The following is a 26558-nucleotide window of genomic DNA, read 5'->3' on the forward strand; positions in this document are numbered from 1 at the left end:
GGCAAGTTTAGCAGAGATTGCCCAGATTGCCTGTGAATTTAGCAGCTTAGTCTCACTATGCATTGGGTGTCTCTCGCCAAGTAACATTGTGGAACAAGAGTAGAGGAAGTATGGCATTACGTTCTTAAAAAAAAGGAAGAGGTACAAAGGAAGCGGTTCTCTTGCTGATTGAACTCTTGAGGGGGTATTCCTCCACTTTCAATCTATGAAACAATGAGCACTCTATTGCGAGCTGACCAAAAACAAGGTTGGTAGCCTAGTGATCCACTGCTATGAAAAGCTGATGAGCTAGGATCCTCTTTAGAAAGTCCAATCTACTTTTTAGAAGCTTGCTTGGAATCAGAGATCCTTTACAGCATGAAATCGGGACAAGTCATGGTCTCCTTCAGGAAGTATTGATCTATGAAATGTGTTTGCATAGGATGAATGATGTCTAGGAGAAGGGGGTTGAGTTTGCTCAGTTGATCATTTTTGCTAGTGCCTTGTAGTCGATTGATGAAAGGGTGAGTAGTGGGACTCGAAGAGGATTTGTTTAAAACACTTAAGATAGATTGGTTGACTTTTAATTGAATACGTTGTCTGCATTTGATTGCAGTGTTAGGATCCTTACTATCTTGTGTTATAAGTGGAAATTTACTCTCTTCAAATCTGAACATAAATGCAGATTATCTGGACTTATAGTGGACATCTTCGGGGGAAATGCTGTTATTGCATCTTCTGCTGCCTGGGTGGAAAAGTTCAGGTCAACTATAGAGGCATTGGTACTGCAAATAGCTGGATGTAAACGAGTCTTTTGGAGACAGTCCACTGAAATGCTAAGGGAAGAAGGAATGGATGTAAAAAACTTGGTTATGCCACCTGTATTATCAGCTAGTTCTGATAATGGTGATATAGTACAGGTATATACTTTAATTAGCATTAAGTAAGACTACTTAAGAAACAATGAATTGAGTCCTGATTATCACCATGTATTTTGATGTACTTGGAAGTGCAAGTTCTTTTAGCTTATACTGACTTGATAACATCTGTGACTTCAGGTTGTGGAAAATGGTATACTTTACAGGGTTTCTTTGGAAGGACAAAAAACCGGTTTCTATGCTGATCAAAGAGAGAACAGATTTTGGTTACGGTCAGTGGTGAAGGATAGGACCGTTTTAGACTTGTGTTGTTATACTGGTGGGTTTGCATTGAACACAGCTATTGGAGGAGCTATGCAGGTGACAGGTAAAAATCCTATTTGAGGTTCTATTTCCAAGAAAATGGTCTAAAAGTTGAGTCCTAGGTCTGCTTAAACATTCTTCATGTTGAATGGCATTTTGTGGGTAACAGTGTTTCTTATCGACAGAGTCCTAAGTCTGGCATAAAAATGTTTATGCTGATGATATAGAGATTGTGCTTCGTCTTATCTGTCCCCAAATGGAGAAGGAATAGCTACCTTATTTTGCTCAGATGTTCCTCCTTTATTGTGTGTGTCTTTTTGAGGGCTGACCCAAGTGATTGAGGGTGGTTGGGAATGGTGTGGCTTCATTGCTACCAGGGGGTGTTTTGATGGCTACTGTCTCAGGTGTGGGAAATTGGAGGACCTTAGATGACAGTTGGGAGTTTCAGATGTCCTGGACTATCAATGCAGGAGACGGTGAGGTGTTTTGATGGTGAAAGCCTCGCATGTTACTAGAGACAAGGTGGCAGGTTTTTTGAGGGTGAAAGCTCACATGTTGCTGGCAGCACTTTGAACGTGTTCCAAAAACAAAAGCTCCTTGTACTGCACATGAAAAGCAGCACAGGACATTCTGTTCCTCTTAAAACTCACGGTTGCAGGCAAGCGAAGTCTTCAGGAGGTCAGGCTAGCAATCTTATAGTTTGTTTGCTTGTTAAAGGAGCTCGTGCGGACATGTATAACATAGCTCAATCTTATCAGAAGTCAAGGCCCAAGATTACTAGGGTAAGCAGGCCAGTGTCATGGCACTGTAATTTTTTGGGGATGTGGGGCCCATCCCCTCTGGTAAGCAAGTGGTTTTCTGAAAAGTGGGGACGGTGCATGGATGAGGAAGGAGGGAGTATATTTTGATAAAGGTTAGGCATTGTTGTCAGCCATGGGAGGCTTGTAAAGTTTTAGATCATGCAAAGCCAGTATATGCTACATGCAACTTAATTGTCTATGGAATGCCAAACTGGGCAAATGCCCTTAAGGCATTGAGTTCTGAATACTTTGGATAGAAATGTAAAATGCCTAGGCCATATTTCCTTGAAACAGGACTTGTGATCATTTTAGATTTTAGCTATCCTCAACTATAGCCAAAGAGAAGAGGAGGGAACCTCTTCTCTTCAATCACTATTTGAGATTTGAGTCAGGCTACACTCTTAGACAGAGGACTTGTAGACAAACAGGATGCTCCAGGTAGAAGATAAGAGTAGTAGCAGATTGTGAGAGGAAGTAGTATATTGGTCCAGGAAGTCTCTCGAGACTATAGCGGAATGTAGGAGAGTGGGCGTGGAGGGATCCCATTCATTGATAGGCCAAGCGATGTGTCCTTCTTTGGCTACAGTACGAGGCTTGGGAGGAGGATTGAGATGAGCAGGATTAGAGCTCGGCTAGTAGTCACCTTCCATTGGTAGAGTCTAGGCATCTCAAACCATTTCTTATCAGATTTTTGGGGGAGGCTGGATGACAACTTTAGACCTAGGAAGATTCCTCTTCCTATGGTTATTAGCTCACAAGAGCTTAGCAATCAGCATTTGGCTTGGATATGGCAGGGACCTAGTGGCATACGTGAGATGTGGAGAGCCAATAGAGACATAGATATGCTGCCTATGGGATTGTCCCAAGGCTGAAGAGATATGGAGGAGTGAGACCAGCCTTTCTTCTTGGCAAGAGTAGTGTAAACCTGCTTTAACTCGAATTACAGCTAGCATTAAAATACAAAAATTGTAAGTGCAGGGAAGAACGTGAGAATGACAATACTTTGAACTTAACCAACTTGATCACTATGACCATGAAAATTAGAGAGAGAGAGAGAGAGAGAACACCACGTTGAGAGGGGAATTAGCCCCTCCCCCTTTAAAGAAATTTATTGAAACAAAACCACTAGCACGAAGTGCGTGAATCATATATAAAAGTCTGGTTTGCTACAATTCTGAAAATTAGGGTTTTGAAACCCTGATTTCTGCAAAGTCCAGTAGCAAGTTGATTTTGTTCTTTAGTGCTTGGATTAGATCAAACTAAGTAAAAAGTGCTTTTTGGATGAGAGATAGATAGAAGAATACAAAGCATGTGGCTGAAATTTCAGCATGTGAGCTTATTCCAAATGAAGAGAGAGATATCCAATACATAAGTGTGGGCTTGGGTGCTCAAAAGTGAAAAGTAGAGTCTATAGATGACAACTGTAGGGACACTTGTCTCTTCAAAATGACAGGTCCTATTTTAGATGCCACATGTGACTTTTTTAGAGAAAGAAGCTTCCAAACCTTCTACTCTAAAAATCTCTCAGATGGTTAAGAATTTGAGATAGCTTTGCTGAAGACAAAATTTTTCCTTTTGCGAATTTTCGAAGCCTTTGAGACGAAGGGATTTTATATTTAAGCAACTTCCAAAAATAGTAACCTCTTAAATTTTAAGAGTCGCCAAATTTAGCTTCTGGAGAGCTTCATTATATAGATTGACTAGTTCATGGTTTGTTTCTTCGATCATGAGCATTTGATTTCACTTTCTAAAACCACTCATTATATGAGCTTCTAGTCAATGTGACTATTCGAGTGTAAAAGTCTTAGTCGTCTGAGCTTTCTGATTACGACTAAACTTTTAATTTCTCTTGGGTATCTTGTTAATAATGACCTAAGTATAATTATAGTGCGTTTTGACCATTGACTACTCTTAGATAGAAAGATGAACATTTAAAATATTTTGAAACACTTAAATAATATAAATCGCCTTTCAAAATACATGAGTATCAAATTAATTTGGAATCATTGAGCCAATATATCTTGGTAACAATTAATATACAAAAGGTTTATTATAAAAATTTGGATGTATACACTTTTTTTCACTTAATCTTGGACAACCAATGTTGGATTGGGCCCAATGAGTGGCACCTATTGCGGTATTTCTTTAACTATATCACTTTAATTTGAAGTTTAAAGAGATTTAAGCTGATCCCTCTTCAAATTCAATACAGTGGGTTGTCATAAATGATTAGTACTACTTAGGCATAATTTGCCCCTTGATAGTACAACAATCTGGGTACAAATTGGGCATGTGGGCCACAATAATTTGAGAATGGGCTACACCTTGGTTTAGCTGCAAATATCTTGCCTTGAGCTGCTTCTCCAAAGTTTGGGTCTTCAATAATTAAGCAGGATCCCGACGTGGCTGTGGAAACCCTAATTTCTACCTTAAATTAGGGTTTCGGCAGTAGTTTTTGCAATTGGTCTTCACCCCAAACTGGAATTGGCAAAAAACTTTTGAGGGATGATTGGTAGATGAGAGAAAATCAGCTGAAAGGAGTATCTTTTGATTGATTGCTCTAATGGCAATTCGGATGATACCATTTGACCTTAATCAAGAACTGGGTAGTGCCTATTAACATTAGTCGTGCTAACTCCACTAAGCATTTAATTGTCCCATGCATTCATTGGCCTAAGAGTAGCATTAATTTCATAATTAATGTCTAGTCCCAATGTCACCATTTGACATTTAATGCCCCGATTAATGGCCTAGACCCAAACTGATGCCAGGCATCCACAAATACCTATTCGGCATAAGGTTGTATGACTTTTGCCAATGTCACCCACTCATTGACATGGGTCCCTTTGCAAACACAAAATGCTAGATGTGAGAAACCTGCAATACAATGCAATGATGTCTACTGTGAAGCTGTGTTTTGCTTGCACAGTTCTATACAGCAGCCTATCCAAAATTGCAATATGGATGCCAATGCAGTAGTGATTATCACACTGTAAGAACTATTCATGATAGTTAACATTGAGCACTTCTATTACAACACGTTAGCTGCTGGAAGCATGCAGCATCAATCACTTGGTACACGCATGGAAAGTGAAATCATCCGATACACATACATTAAAAGCCTGGCGCTTTCGCAAAACCCTCTCTCATGCAAGGATAATGAAGTTTGAAATTTAAAATGTGAAGTTTAAGATCCTATAACTCACTGGACAATGTATATTTCTTCGTTCATTTTTTAACGATAAAATTAGGGCCACCCCCAGGGGCTGAGTCATGCTCCAATCCTGCTTCCATCGTATGGAAATGTACAGAAAATACTATGTGCAGTACAATTGCAGAATGTGTTCTTAGGGCTAACTGAACATACTTAGGTGAAAGTGATGAAAAGTAAAATGTTAGGCTGGGGTTGTAAGTGACAAGCTGTAGATGATCATGACTGTAAGGACTAAGTATCTTCAACAGTACAGTTTCTTCTTGTAATGCCTGAGATTGGCTGTCCATAAATACATAGACACTTGACAGCCAGCTGCACAGGGGCACTGCAGAACGATCGAGAGTCAAGCATATCGTTTATACGACAGACAGACAGGAAGTTGGGGTGAAAATCTTTTGCTTGTTTATGGGTCTGGCAGGTTGTGTTTTATTTATATGTTTTGAGCATGGTAATCTTTTCTATACTCATGGTTGGCAACTAGTTACTAATGTTTGCTGCCCTGTAATCCTCTTTAAGTGGCTGGTCTATTTCTACTGTGCATTGCAAAGTGCTAAACAGAAAATGTGATTGCCATATGACAACTACTTTGTTGGCAGGGGTGGATTCTTCTTCACCAGCCCTAGAACTTGCCAATGCAAACAGGGAGCTGAACAAACTTGATGCGAACCTTGTTTACTTTGTGAAGGCTGATGTCAGTGAGTTCATGAGGCAGGCCATCTCCAAAGGAAGGTCATGGGATATTGTAATTCTTGATCCACCCAAATTGGCCCCGAACCGAAAAGTGCGCTTTGTCTTTTGTTACAAAGTTGTAACTCTTCAAATTTCCAAATATATAGAAACAGCTTTTGATTGTGGAGACCTATAGGTAGATCTGTTCATAATATCTCAAGGCAGGCACATTTTAAGATCTGAATATTTTCAAGAGTGAGCTGTATGCAGAGATTTTGACAATAATGCCAACAGGATCCATTATCAGTGTTTAATTTCATCATTAAGCTTGAATCACCTCAAAAATGGCTATAAGGAGGCCATTTTGGCCACAAAGGCACTAAGAGTTTCTTGTGATAACAAGCAAGGTCTAAAATAGACCCAAATGGCTATGTAACATAGGTTGTTTTGAAATTCAGCTGCTTAATGAGACTGTAACAATGTTAAAAAAAGTTATTGCAATTTGTTTTTCCAAAGAAAATACAATTTGATTCGTACTTATGGGACAATGGGGAAATGGAAGGTGAAACAGAAGTGAAAATGGGCAAAAGTTGCAGATTTGGGGAATTTTTTCTACTAGACAAAGAATGATTCTAGTAATTATCCCCATTGGGGCAAAATATCCCCAGGCAAAGTACAAAAATAGCCTTGTAAGAGACTTCCAAAAGAAGCAATATACAACAAAGGGAAGTCTATCACAAGGCCTGAATGAATAGCCAATCAGGAGGTCTATAGTGCCAGACCATGTGTTGCTGATAGTGAAAGAAATTGCTGAATCCCAAATCCTGAGAAAAGCAACTCTCCTACTCATAGTCCTTGAGTTGTGTTGTAGCCTCTCATACCTCCTACAAAGAGTATAGACAATCTCTGTCCAAATGTTGGTGAGATTCTCTATAGGGGATAACACCAATGATCCAAAATACAAGCAATGATGCTAGCTGTCAGCTTGTATTTGTGACAGTGCCCCCAGGTGCATTTGACTGTCAAAAATATTGTATGGCAATCCTTCTCAAGAGTTGACTAGAGATGAAATGGCAATCTCTCCTATGTATATCCTCAATTCCACAGGCTAGGCCTTTGTCCATGTTCCATACTAACATGGGACATCTATTTTCTAGCTTTTTGTCCCAGTTCCATCCCATCCCTATACTATCCTAGTCCCTTTCCGTGTTAGAGTCCCCTCTTATGGTGAGAGGGGATGACAATTCTTGTTCCTATCCCGTTTTCATGTGTCCCAAAATCCATCCCATGTTATAGTCATGTGAACCAAGCAATCCCATGTCACAAGCATAGAGTTTGATGTGCCATGAAATAGCATTTTCAGGGCTCTTTTGGAAACGTCTTGAACCCTATGGCATTTTCCAATAGCTAAAGGGATGAGAAGAAATGAAATGGAAATGGAAAACCACACAGAACAATGCGATGTGTGTCACAAGGTCTGTGGGGTGTTACAATCATAGGAAGCGCTAGAGATTTTGGGGTTGTGGTGAGTTGGTAGTGTTAGTGTCTCACAAAATATGCAGAGTCCCTCCTCAAAAAGAGGAGTTTCTAGTACCTATGATTCTATTAGAAACACCCGAATAAAAATTATCACCAAAAGATACACATGGTACAAAATTAAGGAGAATATGCATCAATACGTCCTTTGGCTAACTATTGAAGGGGGCTATCTAGTACAAGTCATAAGAGACATAGGGGCTCATATAAAACTATTCTTCGAGTGATTTCTCCACAAAATGGATGGGAATATTGTTAGATGGGTGTGTTATGACTCGGCGTGGTGTTCTGGGAATCCTTGTTGGATTGGTATCTTGCCTTGTCAGCACAAGTCTTTGCTCATTAGGAGCAAGTAGAGCTAATATTGCTCCCTTGGCATAAGGTGGCTCTCTAATGGCTCGATAAGGATGATTTCATTAAGAGTTGGAATATGGGAGCTTTCTAGGAGCTTGATACACAGTTGTATTGTGGCCATACCCCTACAATTAGAGTAGACCCTACTTCGTGGCTCGGTGCATTTTGATGGCAAGTGACCTTCACCACTGTGGATGCAATAGATATTGCATCTACTAGGCCTTGCTTTGAGCCTTTCCATTATTTTTGTGAGCCATAGTTGTCAGGTATGAAAGGTACAATACGGTATGGTATGATAAAATACGGTACTAAATGGTACCTTAAGATTTTATAAGGTACGGTGTGATATTAGTACGAAAGAAAATTTAACTTGCTTATCTTGGACCAAAGATAATAGAATAGTTGTTTCAAGTCTAAATAGCAATGCTATTAGAGTATATAAGATGAATACTTGAGGGTAACATGCCAAAATCTAATGCTGCATGCGCGACATGCGCTACTGCTACCTACAACTTACAACTACATAGATGGGAGTGGATACATCATACATGAATGATCATACAAATAAGAAAAGTGTGGCTTGAGAGAGAGAAGGTTGAGAGAAATTTTTTGAATCTCAAATAGCCTAATCTCATGGGAGAAACATATTAGTATAAGGAGCATTTAGCTCATCCCAAAGTGTAGTTCGATCAGGAAAAGATGTATCCATTAAGTTGGTACCTTATGGTACTAATACGTAAGGTACAATACCTAAAGTATGGTATGGTATGAAACCTTTCTTATGTGGTACTAGTGCAACTATGAAACTTGAGAGAGAGGGAGAGGCTAGAGAGAGAGAGAGAGAGAGAAGGTTGAGAGAGAGAGAGAGAGAGAGAGAGAGAGAGAGAGAGAGAGAGAGAGAGAGAGGCTTGGGGGAGAGAGAAATAAGAAATAAAGAAGGAAAAAAAATAAAGGAAAAAGAAAGAAGGAAAGTTGTAGGCTTGAAGGAGAGTGGCCAAAAAGTGCTTATTTTTTCGTATAAAATTGTACAGATACGTACCGTACCGTGCCGTATGGATCGTACCGTATGGATCAGTTCGTACTATGAATGGAGACAACCTTGTCATGAGCTCTTGTCTTAGGTCTACCATCTCTCTTGATAGCTTGACTCCAATTCTTTTCCCTTCTCTTCTCTCATTGTTTCTCTTAGTGTTGTTTCTCTCAACGAGATGGTCCATGTTGTTTGCGTTGTTTCCTAATTTCTTTCTTTTAGCAAGTCATCTACCTTGATTGCTTCTTTGAATACTTCATGCAAATCATATATGTCTAGAATGGAGTTCTTGGCTAGAGCCCTATAGAGCTCTTCATCCTTGATCCCATTGATGAAGATTGTTGCTATGGCCTTGGGGCTTGATCTTTTGGTGAAGGGGATTCTCTTATAGAGACTTCAGATGCTTGTCACAAAATTACTTATAGCCTTGTTTTCCCTTTGGCTAACATTCATAAGCTTGATTATCACTGTGTTTGCATTGCTAGCTTCCGAGAATCGTTTCATTGTAAGGTCCTTCAGTAAATGGAAATTTACTTTAATTGTTTGACAAAGCTATAAGGATCATCCCTAGCCCGGTGCTTATCAAATGGCTTAGCATTTAGTAAAATCTTAGATTGTTCCTTGGTGAGATTGGTGTTAGTCCTAGTCCATTTAGTAGTGCATTTCCTATGGCTATTCTCGTTTGGGTAGCTGTGGAGTTCAAAACCCTTTGAGACAATATATTAGGTAGGCTTTCTTCTAGAAGTGTGGAACTCCTGAGAGTTTCATCATTTTCCTTATCTTGTTGTATCTTTGCTTTATGTTGCTGTCTTGCAAACTCTAATAGTTTGTTTGCCAAATTATGCTAGGCATAGTTGGTCTTGCTTCAAATTAGACAGCTCGTGAATTGAACCTTTGAGTTGAGAGTTATGGCCGTTTTTGTGAGCATGGGTAGTTTTGGTTTAGTTGATTCTTGACACAGTCGAGATGATTGGTTGAGGACTCCTAGAGGTTAGCACAAGCTATGGATCACCTCTTTGTTGTTTCACAACTTGAGGTAGTGGCAGGCATAATCGGCTCTGTTTCATTATAGTAGGAAGATGTGGATGTACTTTCTTCGTGATAAGACTCAAGCTTTTGGTAAGTTTAAAGAATGGCTAAAACTTATTGAGAATGAAACATGGCAAAGTTTGAAGAAGTTTAGAACAGATGGTGGTGGTAAGTTCAACCGAAAGGAGTTTGAAGAGTGTTGCAAGAGCAAAGGGATTAAGCGTCAATCGATGATGCCTCATACACCTCAACAGAATGGCATTATTGAATGCCAAAATTGCACCATTGGCTGCTTCACCATAGCTAGGGTTATGGAAGCTCACAATGATGAAGGAATGGCTCAATATTGGTCAAAATCCCTTGCTCTAGTTAAACTTCAGTCCAAGAGTCCAAAGGATGTCAAAAAATTTCTCAAGCGTGCAAAAATCAATGCAGAATAGGAGCTACTAATCATGCTTTCTTTTGCTCTCCAAAATTTTATGTTATGGGCACCAAATAAGGCAAGGGACCAAGATCAAGTGGTCTTCAGGGAAAGAGAAGCCATGGGAGAGAAGTAAATACTCCATGGAAGATTTAAAGAGCTTGCAAAGAGGAAAGAAAGAAACTCTAGTTTCAAGAGCAGTGAGTCCTTTAGTGGCCTCTATCCTTTTGTAACCCTTTTTTGTTAGCAAGTCTTCACAATAGGCTCATATTTGGTGATGACCCTCCAGATTGAAGATCTTGCTATCTTTGTCTATCTCTGCTACAGTTAGCTTTGTAGATCAAACAATCTTTCTTTTCGTGAGCAAGAGTAGTTCTAGTGGAGGTGATCCCTGATCTACTCGAGATGATGAGTTGACAATTCTTGGAACTAGCTGTGGGCCCCACGTCTAGAGTCTTATTGCTTGTAGAAGTACTTGGTATATTTGTCTATGTTTTGGTTTAGATAGCACAATCCAATCAGACCCTAAGGTTGAAAGTTATGGCTAATGTAGCGAGATGGGCCAAGTATGTTCATGATTAGTCAAGGTGGTCCTTGGATCCACTCAATGTGATAGGAAGAATGCCTCTTGCTTTTTGGGTGAGGCTCATATATATAGATGGTAAGTCAAATGGCTTAGATCAAAGTATGGATAAGGAGCTCGATATTCTAGTTGTTTGTACACATGGTGAAAAGAAAATAAGGGTTAATGTAAAGGGATCACAAAGTGCTCTGCAAGTGTACAAGTCAACAAGAATAAGATACCATGTAGATCAGACTTAGGATTTGGTGTCACCGTTTGAGAGAGATAAATCTACAGGTTGCAAGTAATTTTACGAAGTGTAGATGGAAGTATGAGTAGGTACAAAGTAAGACCGCTTGCCAAAGATTATGCACAAACTTATGGGATTGATTACGTCAAGGAGACATTTGCTCCAGTGGAAAACATGGCAACTGCCAAAGCTATCATTGTAGTGCTTACAGCAAAAGGCTGAATCTTGCATCAAATGGATGTAAAGAGTGAATTCTTGCATGGTGAGTTGCAAGAAGTGTAGATGGAGTAGCCACATGGTTATGAGAGCATGGTTCACCTTGATTATTAGTATAGGCTATAAGAAACCTTTGTGCAAGTTGAAACAAGCATTGAGAGTATAGCATGACAAGGTAGTACAAAAATTATCTCTATTGTTTCCATATTGGAAGTACATATCATTCACTCTAAAGACATCAAATAATAGGGGAATTCTTGTGATTATCTTACATATGGATTATTTGATTATTGGGGATAATAATGTGCAAGAGGTGGAGCTTGTGAAGAGTTTTCTCAAGCAAAATTTGATTGAAAACATTCAGGGAAGCTAAAGTACTTGGTATTGATGTGATAAGAACATCTACGTGTGTTTGCTTTTAAGAGTGTGTTAGGCACAACTAGATATGCTCTATGTCACACAACACTTGATTTGGCTTATCCATTTGAATTTTGGAGATAGTTCCACAAATTAGGTCTTTTTAGTCAATGTGGTCGCAATAACCATGCAACATGATTGGAAGTTGGTCTCATGCAGCTATTTATGGATCCATTAGTCAGGTTTGAGGCTATGGGACTATACTATCCACAATCTAGCTCGCTTCATTAGCTCATTTCAAAGAGCCCCAAGGGCCAAAACTCAATTTATAAAGTTTTGGTGGCCCATAAGCAAACTCCAAAACTTCTGTTGGGTCCACATCTATAAATAGAGAGGCGTCCTAGCTATTTGGCCATTCCTTTTTTTGTTGATATTGACACTCCATCGACTAGTGCCACATCTACTGCAGTGTACATCCCCTTTGTGCAGCCAGCCATCACCTAGCTGCACGATGACCTATCTAGACATTGTCTACTGCTATGTTTGCTGCAGGTGCTTCATCAGCAACTTGTCCATGTCACTCTGTAGTAGTCACCAGCACACTAGTGACATTGGTAGTTGAATAGTGCCATTGAGTAGTCATTAGCACTTTCACGATTCAGGTGTCATATGAACCATGGCTGATGTAGGGGATCAATTAAGGATGTGGACAACAGTGGCCTCCTACTTTGGCCCATAAACACTGAGGTGTTTGTTGATGCTCCATCATAGTCTGCGCCATTTTTGATCACACTGGGATTCTTCCACTCCAATATGCCATTCTCCTGAGGTGTGTTCATGTTAGCAAACTCTTGGTGGATGCCACGATTTGCACAAAACTTGGCTAGCTCATTGGAGACAAACTCCCCTTCTTTGTCAGAACACTGGGTCTTGAGTTTTTTGCTAGACCTGTTCTTCTCAAAGATCAACCAATCCTCAAAGTGTGAGAATACTTTAGACTTCAGCTCCAAGAAATACACCCAAGTCATCCTGCTAAAATCATCAACAATTAGCATAAAACATAAACTCTTGTTAAGGGAGTCCATCCTTCTCAGTCCATATAAGCCCATTGAAACAAGCTCCAAGGGTATTGTAGCTTGACACAAAGCCTTGTTGGGAGTAGCATCTCTATGTTGCTCGCTATGAATGGAAGACACACATGATGGGTGGCTCATCCCATCTGGCAATCTATGCACAAGCTGACCATGAGCGGCCTTCTAAAAGTATTTGTAGTTGAGGTGACTTAACTTAGCATGTCAGAGCTTGGTCTGAGTCTGTGAAGAGAGAAGAAGAGAAGTAAAGGTTGATGAAGTTTGCATTTTGTATATTCCATTCTCCTCATGACCTACATAAAGAACTTGTTGAGAACTCCGTAAAGGACTCGGAAAGAGTCCTTATCAAACTTGACCATAAGATCAAGAGCACAAATCTTGCTCATTGAAAGAAGGTGATATCCCGAACCTAGCATATAGAGAACTTTTCATGTGTGGGCACCACCTTGTTGTCGTTTGGAATTAGTTCCATATCACCTTTGCCTTTGATAGGAACAGAAGAGCCATCGCCTATGAGAAGTTGCCCATGCATCGGACATATACGAGCAATGCCATTTGAAGGAGGAGTCATGTGGTGGGAAGTGCCACTATCCACAATCCACTCACGAGGTTGGGAGGTCAACATTGCTGCATCAGAGGCCATTGGAGGAGCATCCTCAATCACCTCCAAATGGAGGAAGATGGCCGATGAAGGAGCTCTTTCAATGAAGTGTCTTGCAACTGATGTGACAAGTAGACTCCTTGGCTTTATCTTGCTTGGTTTTCTTGTGCTTGTTGTTGTTGTTGTTGTTGTTGTTTCCCTTTTGTTGGGAAGACTATCTTGTCAATGCCTCTAACTTGGGAGCGTTTTGACCTTTGAGTTGGTTCTCCTAGTCCATGACCATTGGGACCAACTTCTCCCACTTAAGGGTATATGTCTGCCTTGAAGCAATCAAGGTGGAATAGAATGCACTAAATTGGGGTGGTAACTATGAAAGAAGAGTTATCACCATGTCCTGTGAGGTAATCATATTCCCTACGTTCTAGACTTGCATCTACAATTGTTGAAGCTTATTGACATGCTCCCATATGGAATTGGACTTGGACGGGCTTAATGTCGGCATTTGTATCCCTAGAGATACCTTCTTTATCACGGTCATTTGATTGTACAGTTGGTTTAATTCCAGCCATATCTCTTGAGCAACTATTAGATGCTCGATATGAGCTATAATGGCTAGAGTGCAAGAGAGAGATAGGAAAGAGCGGATGTGTGCATTCAATTTATCGCAATGTGCCTGTACCTTGACCAACTTATCTTTCCCAATAGTAGAAAGCTTGGAGGCATCATAAGCTGTAGGATGGTCTATAGCCTCCGTTATGAGCTCCATCAAGCCATAGGACTCTAGGATGGCAAGCATCATTACTTGCCAAATGCGGTAATTCTCCCCATCAAGCTTCAGATTTGAAGGAAGAGCCGGTAACATGGGGGCCACATGGTCTATAATAGCCTAAACTCCACATCGATTTGGGAAGACATTGTTACCTAAATGACTTGCACAAAAACAAGGGCATCCCCCTTTGACTCCACAAATAGTGCTAAGGCTTCCTCCACTTGACCCGAACCTGTTTCAATTGCCGAAGGGGATGAAAATTCAAGATTTGCTCCAAAAAGGCTGAAAATGCAGCCTTTTCTCCTTCATGAACAACAAAAAAACTTGAAAAAATAGGAACTTCGCTTCTTACCTGTGTTGCACTAGTTTGCCTCAACCCTTCAATGTTGCTCCTTCCCCACCTTTTGTTGTGTTGAAATCTCCTCTTTAGGTTTGCCCACAATCAATCAATCCTTCTACATTGCGTTGATACCATGTCAGAGTGTAGCGAATGCGGAGCATTTGACTGGATTGGAAAAAACTGAACATGAGAGAAAGGGAAGAGAGAAGAGGCATAGCAGAATACAAAAATCTAAAGTAGATGAATGCCGAAATGAAGAAGGAAGATGTGTACACAGGTTGTCAAATGCATCGCCGCGAGCCAATCTCTCTCTCTCTCCACCTGAAATGACAAGTGAAGAATGATCGGGATAGGCTGCCTATAAATAAGCAAGAAAAATAGCAATAAGATAATTAGGTCAATGAGTAAAAACCAGCAAAGTGCTGTGATGTGTTGGATGCACAATGGAGATGTGATGGTAAGCAATGGTAATGGTTGAGAGAGAGAGAGAGAGAGAGAGAGAGAGAGAGAGAGAGAGTATATTAACGTCTCTAAAAGGCCAATGTGGCCTATGAGACCAAAACAATACATATAATGATGGTGTGTTTCTCATCTGGAAGGAGAAAAAGATGAAAAACATGCCTATAAGACTGAAAAAAATGAAATAGTGTCCTATAAAAGGGAAACATGTCAGTGATCTGAAAGTGAGAGTAGAGAAAGGAAAACTCTCCATCAATGATATGTCTGTTCTCTAAGGAGGTGTATCTCTGCATGGCTGAGGCGTCTCGGCATCTGTCTCTTGTGGCGCTCAATGATGGCTTTAATTTGTCTGTGGTGTGGATGCCTAGGCCTTCGATCGGGTGGACGTGGGCGCCTAGACCGGCTAAGTGCCACTGCTCTATCCAAAGGGACACCTATAGAAGATGAGGTCCAATGATGATGTACTCCGGCAGGTTGTGTGGTAGTAGTAGTGGTATCTGCCATAGCAGTGAAAAAGTCAGTGACTGCTCTTTGTCTATGTGAGTTGAGCTGTGGAGGCCTTCTATTCCGTAGAATTGTTGCTCTGCGCCTCTGGAGCTCCAAGAGGAAGAATCCCAAGCATCTCTGATCCTCAAACTGCATGATCTGTCTCAGGGGTCCAAAACCCTCTCGAAATAGACAGTGGTATCTACCTCGTATGTCATAATATACAGTGCATCGGCAGATGTAGTGTTCCTCTGTCTCTGGCTCTTTGTCGCATAGTGGGCATATGCGTTTTTCTGTCTGTATACCCTCCCATCTGCCTGTCTCAATCCTCATGTGGTGGGATGAGGTGTGGATTTGACCAATAACTGTGCATAGTCCATGAGGCAGCTGTGTGTCCATGTAATTGGGTCAGGTGATGAAACCATACTCAGATACCTGAAGGAAGTGGGTTTGGTAGTGTGCCATCCTCGTGCCATGGGGGGAGGGGGGTCGGATCCAGGTCTTCTCCGTATCTAACTTCAGTATGTTTGCTTTGGTCACATGGTTTAGCTTTGATCGGCTTAGGTCAAGTGTAGGGCAATCCAGGCTATAGTCAAAGGGAGGTAGTCTGTCAATCTACAGCCCATGTAGACTCATCCATGTACTCATCTGAGCATACCAACAGTGTCTGTCACCGACTGCTGCTAGTTGTCTAAAAGAGGCCAGGGCTAGCCGTGGGTATCTATCTTGGGGGAGCTCCCATAGTCTATGTATGAAAGTCACTGCCTGGACCAAGGCCTTAGCCACCATGGGTGATGCTCCCAACTCAGCTCTGATAATCTCATGTGGGGTCGAGCTCTTCGTTTGTATCATACGTGAGATCATCATGACCATTGGTCTTTCCGTATGCTCCCATCTGTCATAGTATTCCTTCTCTGGTCCATCCTGGTCTCCCAAAGGCTGTCTCCTCGTGTGAAAGAGACTCGGACCCCAAATAGCTGCCCCATATAGGAGTGTGGGTGTAACCAGGGTGTCAAAAAGCCATAGTTTGGTGCACGGCTCATGAAATTGTATGTGAGCACATTGCCTCTCCAATGCACCTAAGACTGCATATGCTTTGCCAAACGAGCCTCTGATGTCTCTCTCCAAGAGAACTGTGGTCCCTTCAATGTGACCCCCAAGTAGACATACTGCCTAACCATCTCCACTGGCTCTCCATCAAAAGTAAACTGGTGCTTAGCCCTTCTCACCCAAGCAGTTGAAGTGTTAAATACCATAACTTTAGTTTTCCCAAGGTTCACCTTAAGATCTCTATCTTTGCAAAAAGCTGATAATGCATCCAAGTGTCTATTTAGTCCCTCAGGTGAGTTAGATATAAGTACAATATCATCGGCATAAAGCAGTAATGGTATCAACACTCTAGCTAGGTTGGCTCCGGCCCCACCAGTCCTATCCACATATTCTGAAATTTCATCTATATACAGCCCAAATAGTATCGGTGAAAGTGGACAGCCTTGTTTCACCCCAATGGTGCTATTGACTGTATCTGAAATGCCCTCAGGTGTTCGTACTCTGCCCATCACTGTCTCATACAAGGCATAGATACTCCACTATATCTCTACAAGCACATCAATGTTTTGCATTCTTCTCATGAGTCTAGCACGTGGCACTGTGTCAAAGGCCTTGCGAAAGTCCACAAAACAGCAATAGATCTTTTTCTTGGATGCCTTGTATGATTGGCATTATCTGCATCCGTAAAGCCAACGATAGGTGCCTTCTGCTTTTCAAAGCAAATGCACAAATCCTTTGTGCCCTTGAGATATCTCATGATACCTTTCACTGCTTCCCAATGCTTTCTACCAGGATGTGCCATGTACCTGCTAACCACTTTCACCGCTGCAAATGCTATGTCAAGATGTGTGGCAACCATAGCATACATCAAGCTACTACAGTTGAAGCATACGAAATCTTGGCCATTCAGCCTTTTCATCATTAGATGTAGGGTTGTCCTCTGCACTGAGTTTCACATACGGAGGCAATGGTACACCAATTGCTTTTCCCCTCTCCATATTGAAACATTGCAAAATCTTGGATGCATATTCCTGTTGCGACAGATAAATAAGACCTTTTGATCTGTCCCTGAGTATATGCATGCCAAGAATGTGATTTGTCTCACCAAGTTCATGTCAAAAGTGCTTTGTAGGTTCTGCTTCAATGTGCCCAAAGTATCCTTGAGATTACACGAATGTATCAAACTTATGATACCATTCACATGGTGCCTATTTTAGCCCATACAAGTTTTATTGAGTTTACATATCATCTTTTCCTGCCCCTTGGCCACAAACCTTCTCGCTGTTGCATATATGTCCTCATGCAGATCACCATGTAAAAAAGTAGTCATTACATCCATCTGTATGAGTTTACTATCCTCATATGCAACCACCTCCAATATGGTTCGCAAAGTAGCCATCTTGATTGCAGGAGAAAGATCTCGTCAAAATCAATCCCATGTTCCTGCTTTTACCTCTTTGCAACAAGTTGTGCTTTGTACTTTGGTGAGGAACAGAAAGTTGCTTTCATCTCGTAAACCCATTTGCATGGTGGACTTTTTGCCCTTTTGGCAAGTATACCAAATCTCAAGTACCATTCTTCTTTAGAGATTCCATCTCTGATAGCATAGCTTCATGGCATTTCTTGGTGTCCTCTCTACTCATTGCTTCCTTGAAGCATGACGGTTCACCACAATTTGTCAACATGACATAATCAACAACATAATTTGCGCCACGAACAATTCTATTTGGCTTTTTGGTATTTCTGGTCGACCTACGGATCCAATGAGCAGTGTTTGTTGGTTGTTCAATCCGCAAATTTGTGTTAATAGCTTGCAAAATTTGGGGCTTTTGCCAATTTTTGCTCCTGGAGTTTGAATTGACAACCAATTCGAAGAAATTTCTCAATTTATTGGACATTCCCACCAAAAATTTGTGGCTTTTGCCCAATTGGGGGCCCTTTGCGCAAATTGTTACCAAAGTCATAGACATTGCGCAATTTCTTCCACATTGGTTGAAGTAAATTTGGGGCTTTTCAGTTTTTTAGATTCGGCACGCATCATGAGCAAATTTCAGCTGCTATTCACTGCTGACACGCATCCCGAGGCGATATTTCTACAGAAATTCCAACCTTAAGATACGAATTTCTTCAATTTCGCTGAAAATTTAAAAAGAAATATGGGGCTTGTAACATTCCGAACTTCCACAAGCACGTGTGAACCGCCTCTATAAAGGATAATTGAATTGGATAAATGATAAATTTTATTATTATTCCCCTTATCCCCCTAGCCGACTGTCGTGCTGGAGGGGGAAGGGAATAGAAGGTGTGATCAAGCTCCTCGATGGAGCTTGCAGGGGGGAAGAGGGCATGCGTGATGCCATGCAGGGGAGGGAGGATCCCCCTCCCCTCACCTATATAAATTGAAGGTGTGCAGGCTGAGAGGGGATGGCTGAGGCGTTGCCGTGAGAGCATAAAGGGGAGGCCGTCGAACTGCATAGAGGGAGAGAGTAAGACTCTGTGTGCAAATCGTGAGGGAGGGAGAGATTGAAGACGCCGCCCTGCCACCAATCATTTGCCAGTTTGAGGACGGGGTCGCAGCCGTGGAGAAGAAGGGGAGGCGCTGCTGTGAACCCCAAACTGCCGTCTGTCGCCGCCACCAGCTCATAGTCAACCCCACGTGCTTATTTAGAAGCTCTAGAAGCTTCTAAGGGGGGGCCCTATAAGCCCCCTTTCCCCCCCAAATTTTCCCCTTGAAGGGCCTTCATGTGGCCCTTAAGCCTTTTTTTTTCCCCCATACAAAAAGTCTTTCTTAAAGCCCCTTTATACCCTTTGTCCCCCATACAAAAATCCACTCTTCAGGGTCTTCTGCACCCATTTTTCCCCTTTCCGAGGTTCTTTTGGAAACCTTAGCTACGAGGGTTGGTAATTCCCTCCCCCCTCAGGATTCAAGAAAAGCCTCCTAGCCCTGGTAATGTGGGCTTACTAAAACACCTCCCTGCCCCGGGAATCCAAAGCCCTTCGAGTGCCCCTTTCATACCCTTTGTTTTTCCCTCCTCCTCGGGATTCTTCCACCCAATTTCGCATGAATTCCACCTAAATCGCTTCCCGTAAGGTTTCCCACAAGTCCTTAAAGCCTTCTTGTGGACTTTTCCTCTCCTAACCGGTTTTAAGGCCTTCTAAAGCAAAGTCACTAAGGGTGTTCGCGTACGAAGGAGACGGACAAGATCATAACTCTGCGCCGAAGGCGAAAAGGCTGAATTCGCAATGGCTCCTAAGAAAGCCCAAGGCGCAACCGCAGGAGAATCGTCTCCTAGCATCCACGTGGATATCTCACCCCAAGTCCAGGTTTTCCTTCCTAGTTTTTATTTTACGTTGTTATAATTTTACGTGCGTGGATGATTTTTGGAGATAGGATGCATTTTCCGTCTTAAATACTTTGGTTAATTTAAAAGAATTAGCTTACGACGGACAAGTTCGGTCATTAGTATTTTTAATAAAACGAACAAAATAAAGTGAGTAGAAAATTAATATGCATTTCTAGCGAGTAGCTTTTGTGCATTTCAATGAATTGAACTTAGATTAATGTCCATATTTACAAAACGGAATTAAGATAGTGCACTCCGTTTAGGCATGGAAGTATATATTGCATATGGCATTATTAGGACATATCTTTTTCACAATGAGTCATTATGGAAAGTGCTAATAATCCACAGGAAATTACAAGGCATGAAATGAATTCTTAAGTTGCATAACTCCAGTAAATTGGTATAAATATCGTTTTTCAACTGCATATTTATTAGAAAAAGGCTGCATGTTTTAGCATGAATCTTATTCGCAAGTTATAGAATGATTAATTGGAATTAGGCTATAACCTAACTTATGCTTGATCTTAAACCGAAAAGATTAGGATTTGAAAATCAACTTATGCGTAGACAATAAACCATGTGGTTATGGAAATGATAGCGTAATTATCTTCAAAAATAGATAGGTTAAATTGGCATAAACCTAAACACCTAAACCCGCGGAGTACTCGTTTAGGAAGAGTTAATTCAATTCCAAAGAACTAACTAGGATTTAATACGTGACCTAGTCGCACGTATTGCTAAAACTGAAACTTCTATACCCTAAATACTTACCCACATTCACAGAATGTAGGGACAACGGTACATACTTGAGAAGTGATCTAGGGTTTTTCCCTAGGAATCTCTCGCTAAAAAAAGATGGAACTTGGAACCCTAGGATCGACAATGTCAGCCTAATGTAGTCATGAACAGATTGTTTCGTGACTCCATTCGAAGGGAAAATAGTCCCAGAGCTTGATGCAACACTTGTGCAACAAGTAGTAGAGTCGCACGAATCTTGTGAATTGATCACAAGGTAATGGCCAAATTCCTCGGAATGAGGTTGGCAGATTCTTACGCAAGTTATTTTGCAAGAGGATGAATAATCGTCCTAATATAATATTCTCCTTGGGTAAAGATAATTGCTAGAAAGCAAGAGACCAACCAATAAATTGGAATAACATATGAACCTAAGGTATTGACCAAGTCAGGTTAATAGGATACGGCCCTAACCCAAGATATATGGGATCTTTCCAAGTCGGAAGTTCCCGGATTGAGTGCTGCATGCATTCGGAAAGAAGGATTCACTCCTTAGCAGTTGGCCAACAATAACGACCAAATGAAATGATTGTGCTTGTTACAGATTTAAGAGCACTGTTTTGCTTTGTTTAATCAAAGAATTAAAGGATAAATGGATATCTAATGCTTCAGGTTGAAGGCCTGAAGGGAGAGGCAGCTTTAGTTACCCTCGACTGCCTGCCTGACCCTAACCAAGGGGGTTGTTAACCGCGCCGGGAAGGTGGACCGAAACCGCCGCGAGAGGTCTCTCCGTTGAGCGCTACTTGGAGCAGGAGGACGCTTGGGTGCCAGGGGGGGCTCTGGCCGTAAATCCCTCACCTTCCAGGCCCTGCACAAGAGGCTAACGTGACTCGGGATTGGATCTCGAGGCCCGCATACTAGTCTACGGGCGGAAACTTGGATTAGTAATCCCTGTGGATTGTTGGATAGCCTTTGGGTGGATTGTGGATAAGCCTACGGGCTAGACTTTATGTATTTCAAAGATAAATATAATAACCTATTGAAAACGAACTTGGTTGACATTGTTTTTCTATGTCAAGTGCTATTATTACGTAAAAGAACCAGTGTCTAATGGGTTAATTAAGGAAGCTGATTGATACATGTCCAACTAAATGTGTTAGGTAATTAAATAACTAAAACAACCCGAGGTAAGTGCGGTGGATGTGGCCATAGGTCCGTCCTACGGATGGGTGGTCCCGGTTGGCTGGGAACTTTTCTCAATCATGATGGACAGCCAGAAGATCGTTCAGAGAATACGAATAGCAAGAGCATTGACCTAGAGTCTAAGATACAGATGATTCCGATTTACGCTGTTTTAGGGGAACGGAATGGGACTATGCCTTATGGCAGAGAGATTGAGCTTCGCATCCCTCTCGTTTCCCATTCTCCTTGAACCAAGTGCAGCGTGAATCGGCTTCGGATCTGGCGTTTCTGCGTAAAGTAGTTCGCTTGGGTTCGAGGCTAGTTGCCGTTAGGAAATGACCAATAGGAAAAACCCTAATTCAGGTCGGGTCCTAAGTGGGAACGGCCGGAATACTTCCGCTACGTGGCAGATGCGGAAAGTCCTAGATCGCAAACCCCGTAACATTCCATGGGAGTGCCGGGCGAAGCTTTCTAGACATCCTTTCCGATGGACTACTAAGACGTGTCCTGAAGATAACTAGTGGACATGTTACAGTTGATATCAGAGCAAACCAACGAAGGATTTGTTTTTATGAAATCTTAATAAGATAAAGTAAAGCAAATGTAGCTGTCTAAACATCTCCTTACTTTCAATGCTGTCTTGTAGAATTATGAAGCATGGAATAGGTTCTTAGTGTTTCGCGTCATGTTTATGACTGCGATGCATTCCCCTGATTATCGACAAAGGGTTGAGATGATGAACATCCTAGAACGTATCTATAATCCATCGCCTTTGTATATGGAACGAAGATGGACGGGTACCTCAGGAATCTACTATATAGCTGCCCACCGGTTTGCATACCTACAAACCAACCTAAAGAGGATCAAGTGGTTCGAAGACCTGAAAGTCGTGAAGCTGTTCATTTTTGTGAAGGCTCACGTAAATTCAACTTTACATATTCGAGGTCGGAGGGTTGAGCTGAACTCATATGTATATGAGGAAGTAACCCGTGTAATCCTTGCCAACAGGATTAAAGTGTTGGGGCGCCATGAGAAGAATGGGTTTCAAAGGAAAGGATACCCTGAACTTCCAATGACTTACCGATTCCTGAAGATCCATGACCCGAAACCATACTATTATCAAGTTCCTGTAGATAAATATAATACAACATTATTCTCCCCAAACTAAATGTAAACAGTCGGCTTATCATCGCAAGAAATGTTGTATTTCGAAAAGGGCTATGCCCATATAAATACAATAAGACTTTTTTTAATCAAATGTCTGTTGTGCATGAGAATTGATAAGAAGTTAAGTGGTTAGATTACTTGGTCTTGATAGCTGAAATGGAAACGAAATATAAATCACAGCATTTAACGAGTAATAACATTAAGAAATCTTTATCCAGGCACAACCCCAGGTACAGAATCCCAATTCGCCTCCTACATCAAGTATTGCTGTAATCGAGGAGAAGAAGTTTCTTCTCAAGCAGATTAAGCCGCCCGAATTTGACGGGAGAGGCAGGTCCGTCCAAGCAGATGCTGAAATTTGGATTGAATCCATGGAGGATTACTTCGAAGTAGCCGGTACTGCACCCGCCAATCAGGCTATGCTCGCCAAGCTGAAGCTCACCGGCGAAGCCAAGCTTTGGTGGAAGCAATGGTGCAGGGATCACGGGATCGCGGAAGGATCCGTTACTTGGGAGAAGTTGAAGAAAGCCGTGCAGGGAAGATACTTACCACCTGCATATCGCACGCAGAAAATGAATGAGTTCTACGAGCTAAAACAGCTGGGGCTTACTCTTGACGGATACTACTCTAAATTCGTCTCACTTCTAAAGTATGCGCCACAGATGGACATGACACAGCAGGTGTCAAAATTTTGTGCTGGTTTAAACCCACCAGTGAATACGCGTCTCGAATCGATGCGCCCATCAGATCTTCAGGATGCACTCATTCGAGCTGTCCCTATAATTCAAGAGGTGCAGTCTAGACCAAGAGGTAACAAAACTTGGTCTTATAATGACCCGAACAGAGGAGTATTCAGGCCTCAAATGAAGAGAGTTCAAGGTCAGAATCAGGGACAAAGAAAGAAATCAAGAACTAACAATGTCAACAACTTTGTTCCTACTCAAAGCAATGGGTGAAACCTCCGTTGTTTCCACTGCAACGAGCCCGGTTATTTCAAGAGGCAATGTCCCAAGCTTAGAGGAGGACATCGCCAAGCATCTTTCCAAGGAACGGGCCGTGGTCAGGGAGCCGCTACCCGAGGCAGAGGAAGAACCGCTTGCATTGCCAATAGGCAAATATGCGAAGAAGAAGAAGATCCAACCATGGAAACAGAGTTTGAAAGGGCGACAGTCCATGTCGCTCTTCATAAGAAAGGGCCGAATGGCCAGTTCTCGGTGATTCAGACACCGTTGGACTACCAAGGTAAAGGTTTTAAAACCTTGATTGATTGTGACAGTACACATTCCTTTATCTTACGAGTTTGTGCAAAAAGATTAGGAATAGCCATAGTAGAAGCACCTATCTTGCTTGTGGAATTGGCAAATGGTCATGAGGTTACTTGTACTAGGCAAATTGCTAAGGTGGAATTCTTTCTGGGAGGAAAGACGACTTCGGTCAAATTCAGAGTCATGAATTTAGGTGTCCATGAGTGTCTACTCGGAATGGATTGGCTTAAGCTAATGACGCCCACATTCATTGTGGGAAGGGCCAAATTTCCTTTCATAACTCTAAAGGGGACTTAGTCACAACTCAAGGTGAGGCTAGAGTGCCCAAAATTCAATTGGCCAAAGCATCTCGGATTATAAAGGGAGTCAAAAAAGGACTACCTGTTTACTTGATTAAGCTCAACACGTTAGATTAGAAGCAGGAGTCTAGTGAAAGACCTTCATGGCTAAAGGAATATGCGGATGTATTTCTTGAAGAGTTGACAGAACTCCCGCCTCAAAGAGAAGTGGATCATGAGATTAAGCTAGTACTAGGAGCTGCGCCAATTGCAAAGAGACCTTATAGAATGTCCATACCAGAAGCATTTGAGCTGAAGGAACAACCAGAAGATCGTTCAGAGAATACGAACAGCAAGAGTGTTGACCTAGAGTCTAAGATACAGATGATCTCGATTTATGCTGTTTTAGGGAAACGGAATGGGACTATGCCTTATGGCAGAGAGGTTGAGCTTCGCATCCCTCTCGTTTCCCATTCTCCTTGAACCAAGTGCAGCGTGAATCCTCTTCGGACCTGGCGTTTCTACGTAAAGTAGTTCGCTTGGGTTCGACGCTAGTTGCCGTTAGGAAATGACCAATAGGGAAAACCCTAATTCAGGTCGGTCCTAAGTGGGAACGGCCGGAATACTTCTGCTACGTGGCAGACACGGAAAGTCCTAGATCGCAAACCCCGTAACATTCCATGGGAGTGCCGGGCGAAGCTTTCTAGACATCTTTTCCGATGGATTGCTAAGATGTGTCCTGAAGATAACCGGTGGACACGTTACAGGGCTTTTGCCCGACACGCACTCCAAGGCAAGCAACAAGTAGTACAACAACATTTAATTGCTGTTATAGTCAGATTGGGCAGAGAATTTTGGAGAAATTCAGTAAATTTTGGTAAGAAACAATATTAAGTTGCTATATTTTGTACTTTTGTGGACACACATTTTGAGGTAGGTGTAGTACAACAGTATAGTGCTGTAAGGCTGAGTGCTGATTTGGGTGGCATTGTGCACACTTTGGCATTTGAGTGACAGTTTGATACTTGTTTCTTAATCTCGTGGGGAATTTTGGCACTAAGGTGTATACTCTATACTTTCAGCATTGAAGTATTTGGCTGCAGATTTTTGTCTATCATTGATAGCATGGCACGTCAGGGGAATAATAATCAGAGCAACATCCTTGGTGTCCTTACTCAGGAGGACAAAATTGATGGCTCAAACTACCCACTGTGGAGTTTTATGGTCCGTAACCTTCTTGTGGTGAAGGACTTGTGGGACTATGTTACAGGTGATTTGCAGCGACCAGGAGGTCTTGCACCTTAGACACCTCAGCGTAACGCTCGAGGACAGGTTGCTGGTGGTGGTGGTGGTGGTATTGGTACTACTACTATTGCTGCCCCTCCTCTCCCTCCTACCGAGGATCAGAGGAAATGGGACTCAAAAGGTGCACATTCACTTTCTTTGATTAGCTTGTCAGTGAAAAGGGTAATTATTCCGCACATTCGGTCTTGTAAGACCTCAAAATCAGCATGGGATGTACTTGAGCATATGTTTGCAGCACGCAATGAGACCAGGATATCCTATCTCCGCAGAGAGTTGGTCAATGTGACCATGGATGAAGGTGATAGCATGATAGAGCAGCTTACTCACATACGGGATTTGCGTGAGCAGCTACTCAATGTTGATGAGGTCATTCAGGATGCTGAATTGGTAAACATCACATTGAACTCTCTTGCAGAGTCATAGGGGAAGGCAGCAGCCCCTTACATTTGTGGAGTTGGAAGGCCTCTTGTTGCAAGAGGAACAGAATTGAAAGAATGTGGCATTGCGTTTAAGTATGTAGCTATGCTTTCCAAGTTCAAAGGCAAAGGAAAAGTCAAGCAAAATGTTAAAAATCAGCAAAAGGATGGTGCTGGACAGCCATCAAATAAGGTTGTCCAAGACACACAAAAGACTAAAAAGAAAGGGAAATGCCATTATTGCAAGAAGCCCGGTCACTATATTGATGAATGCATGAAGAGATTGGCTAAAGAGAAGAAAAAGAACTCCAGTTTGGCTGTCCAAGAAACATCAGCCAGCAAATCTACTGATGATGATACTTCAGCCAACTTTGTAGAGGAGGACTATGCATTTCTCACATGCAGTCATGATTCTTCAATGGCTGATTCAACATTTCATACTGCTGAAACACAGCAAACATGGTATTTTGAT

General features: G+C 41.8%; 1 protein-coding gene across 3 annotated transcripts in view; it reads left to right on the plus strand.

Moving 5' to 3' along the window:
* LOC148034795 (S-adenosyl-L-methionine-dependent methyltransferases superfamily protein) overlaps positions 1 to 26558 on the plus strand; it is an 89597-nt gene that overhangs the window by 42435 nt on the left and 20604 nt on the right. Inside the window, exons 6-8 of one of the 3 annotated variants that reach the window (XM_087679767.1) lie at positions 665 to 899; positions 1038 to 1224; positions 5771 to 6039. In XM_087679767.1, coding sequence (XP_087535893.1) covers positions 665 to 899; positions 1038 to 1224; positions 5771 to 6039 — 691 coding nt within the window. The remainder of the gene's footprint in view (positions 1 to 664; positions 900 to 1037; positions 1225 to 5770; positions 6040 to 26558) is intronic. The other 2 variants (XM_087679766.1, XM_087679765.1) reach the window with 2 other exon arrangements.

The sequence above is a fragment of the Lygodium microphyllum genome, chromosome 6 (genome assembly GCF_053477565.2).
Source record: "Lygodium microphyllum isolate KBCC chromosome 6, Lygodium_microphyllum_v1.1.10, whole genome shotgun sequence".
NCBI classification, from domain to species: Eukaryota; Viridiplantae; Streptophyta; class Polypodiopsida; order Schizaeales; family Lygodiaceae; genus Lygodium; species Lygodium microphyllum.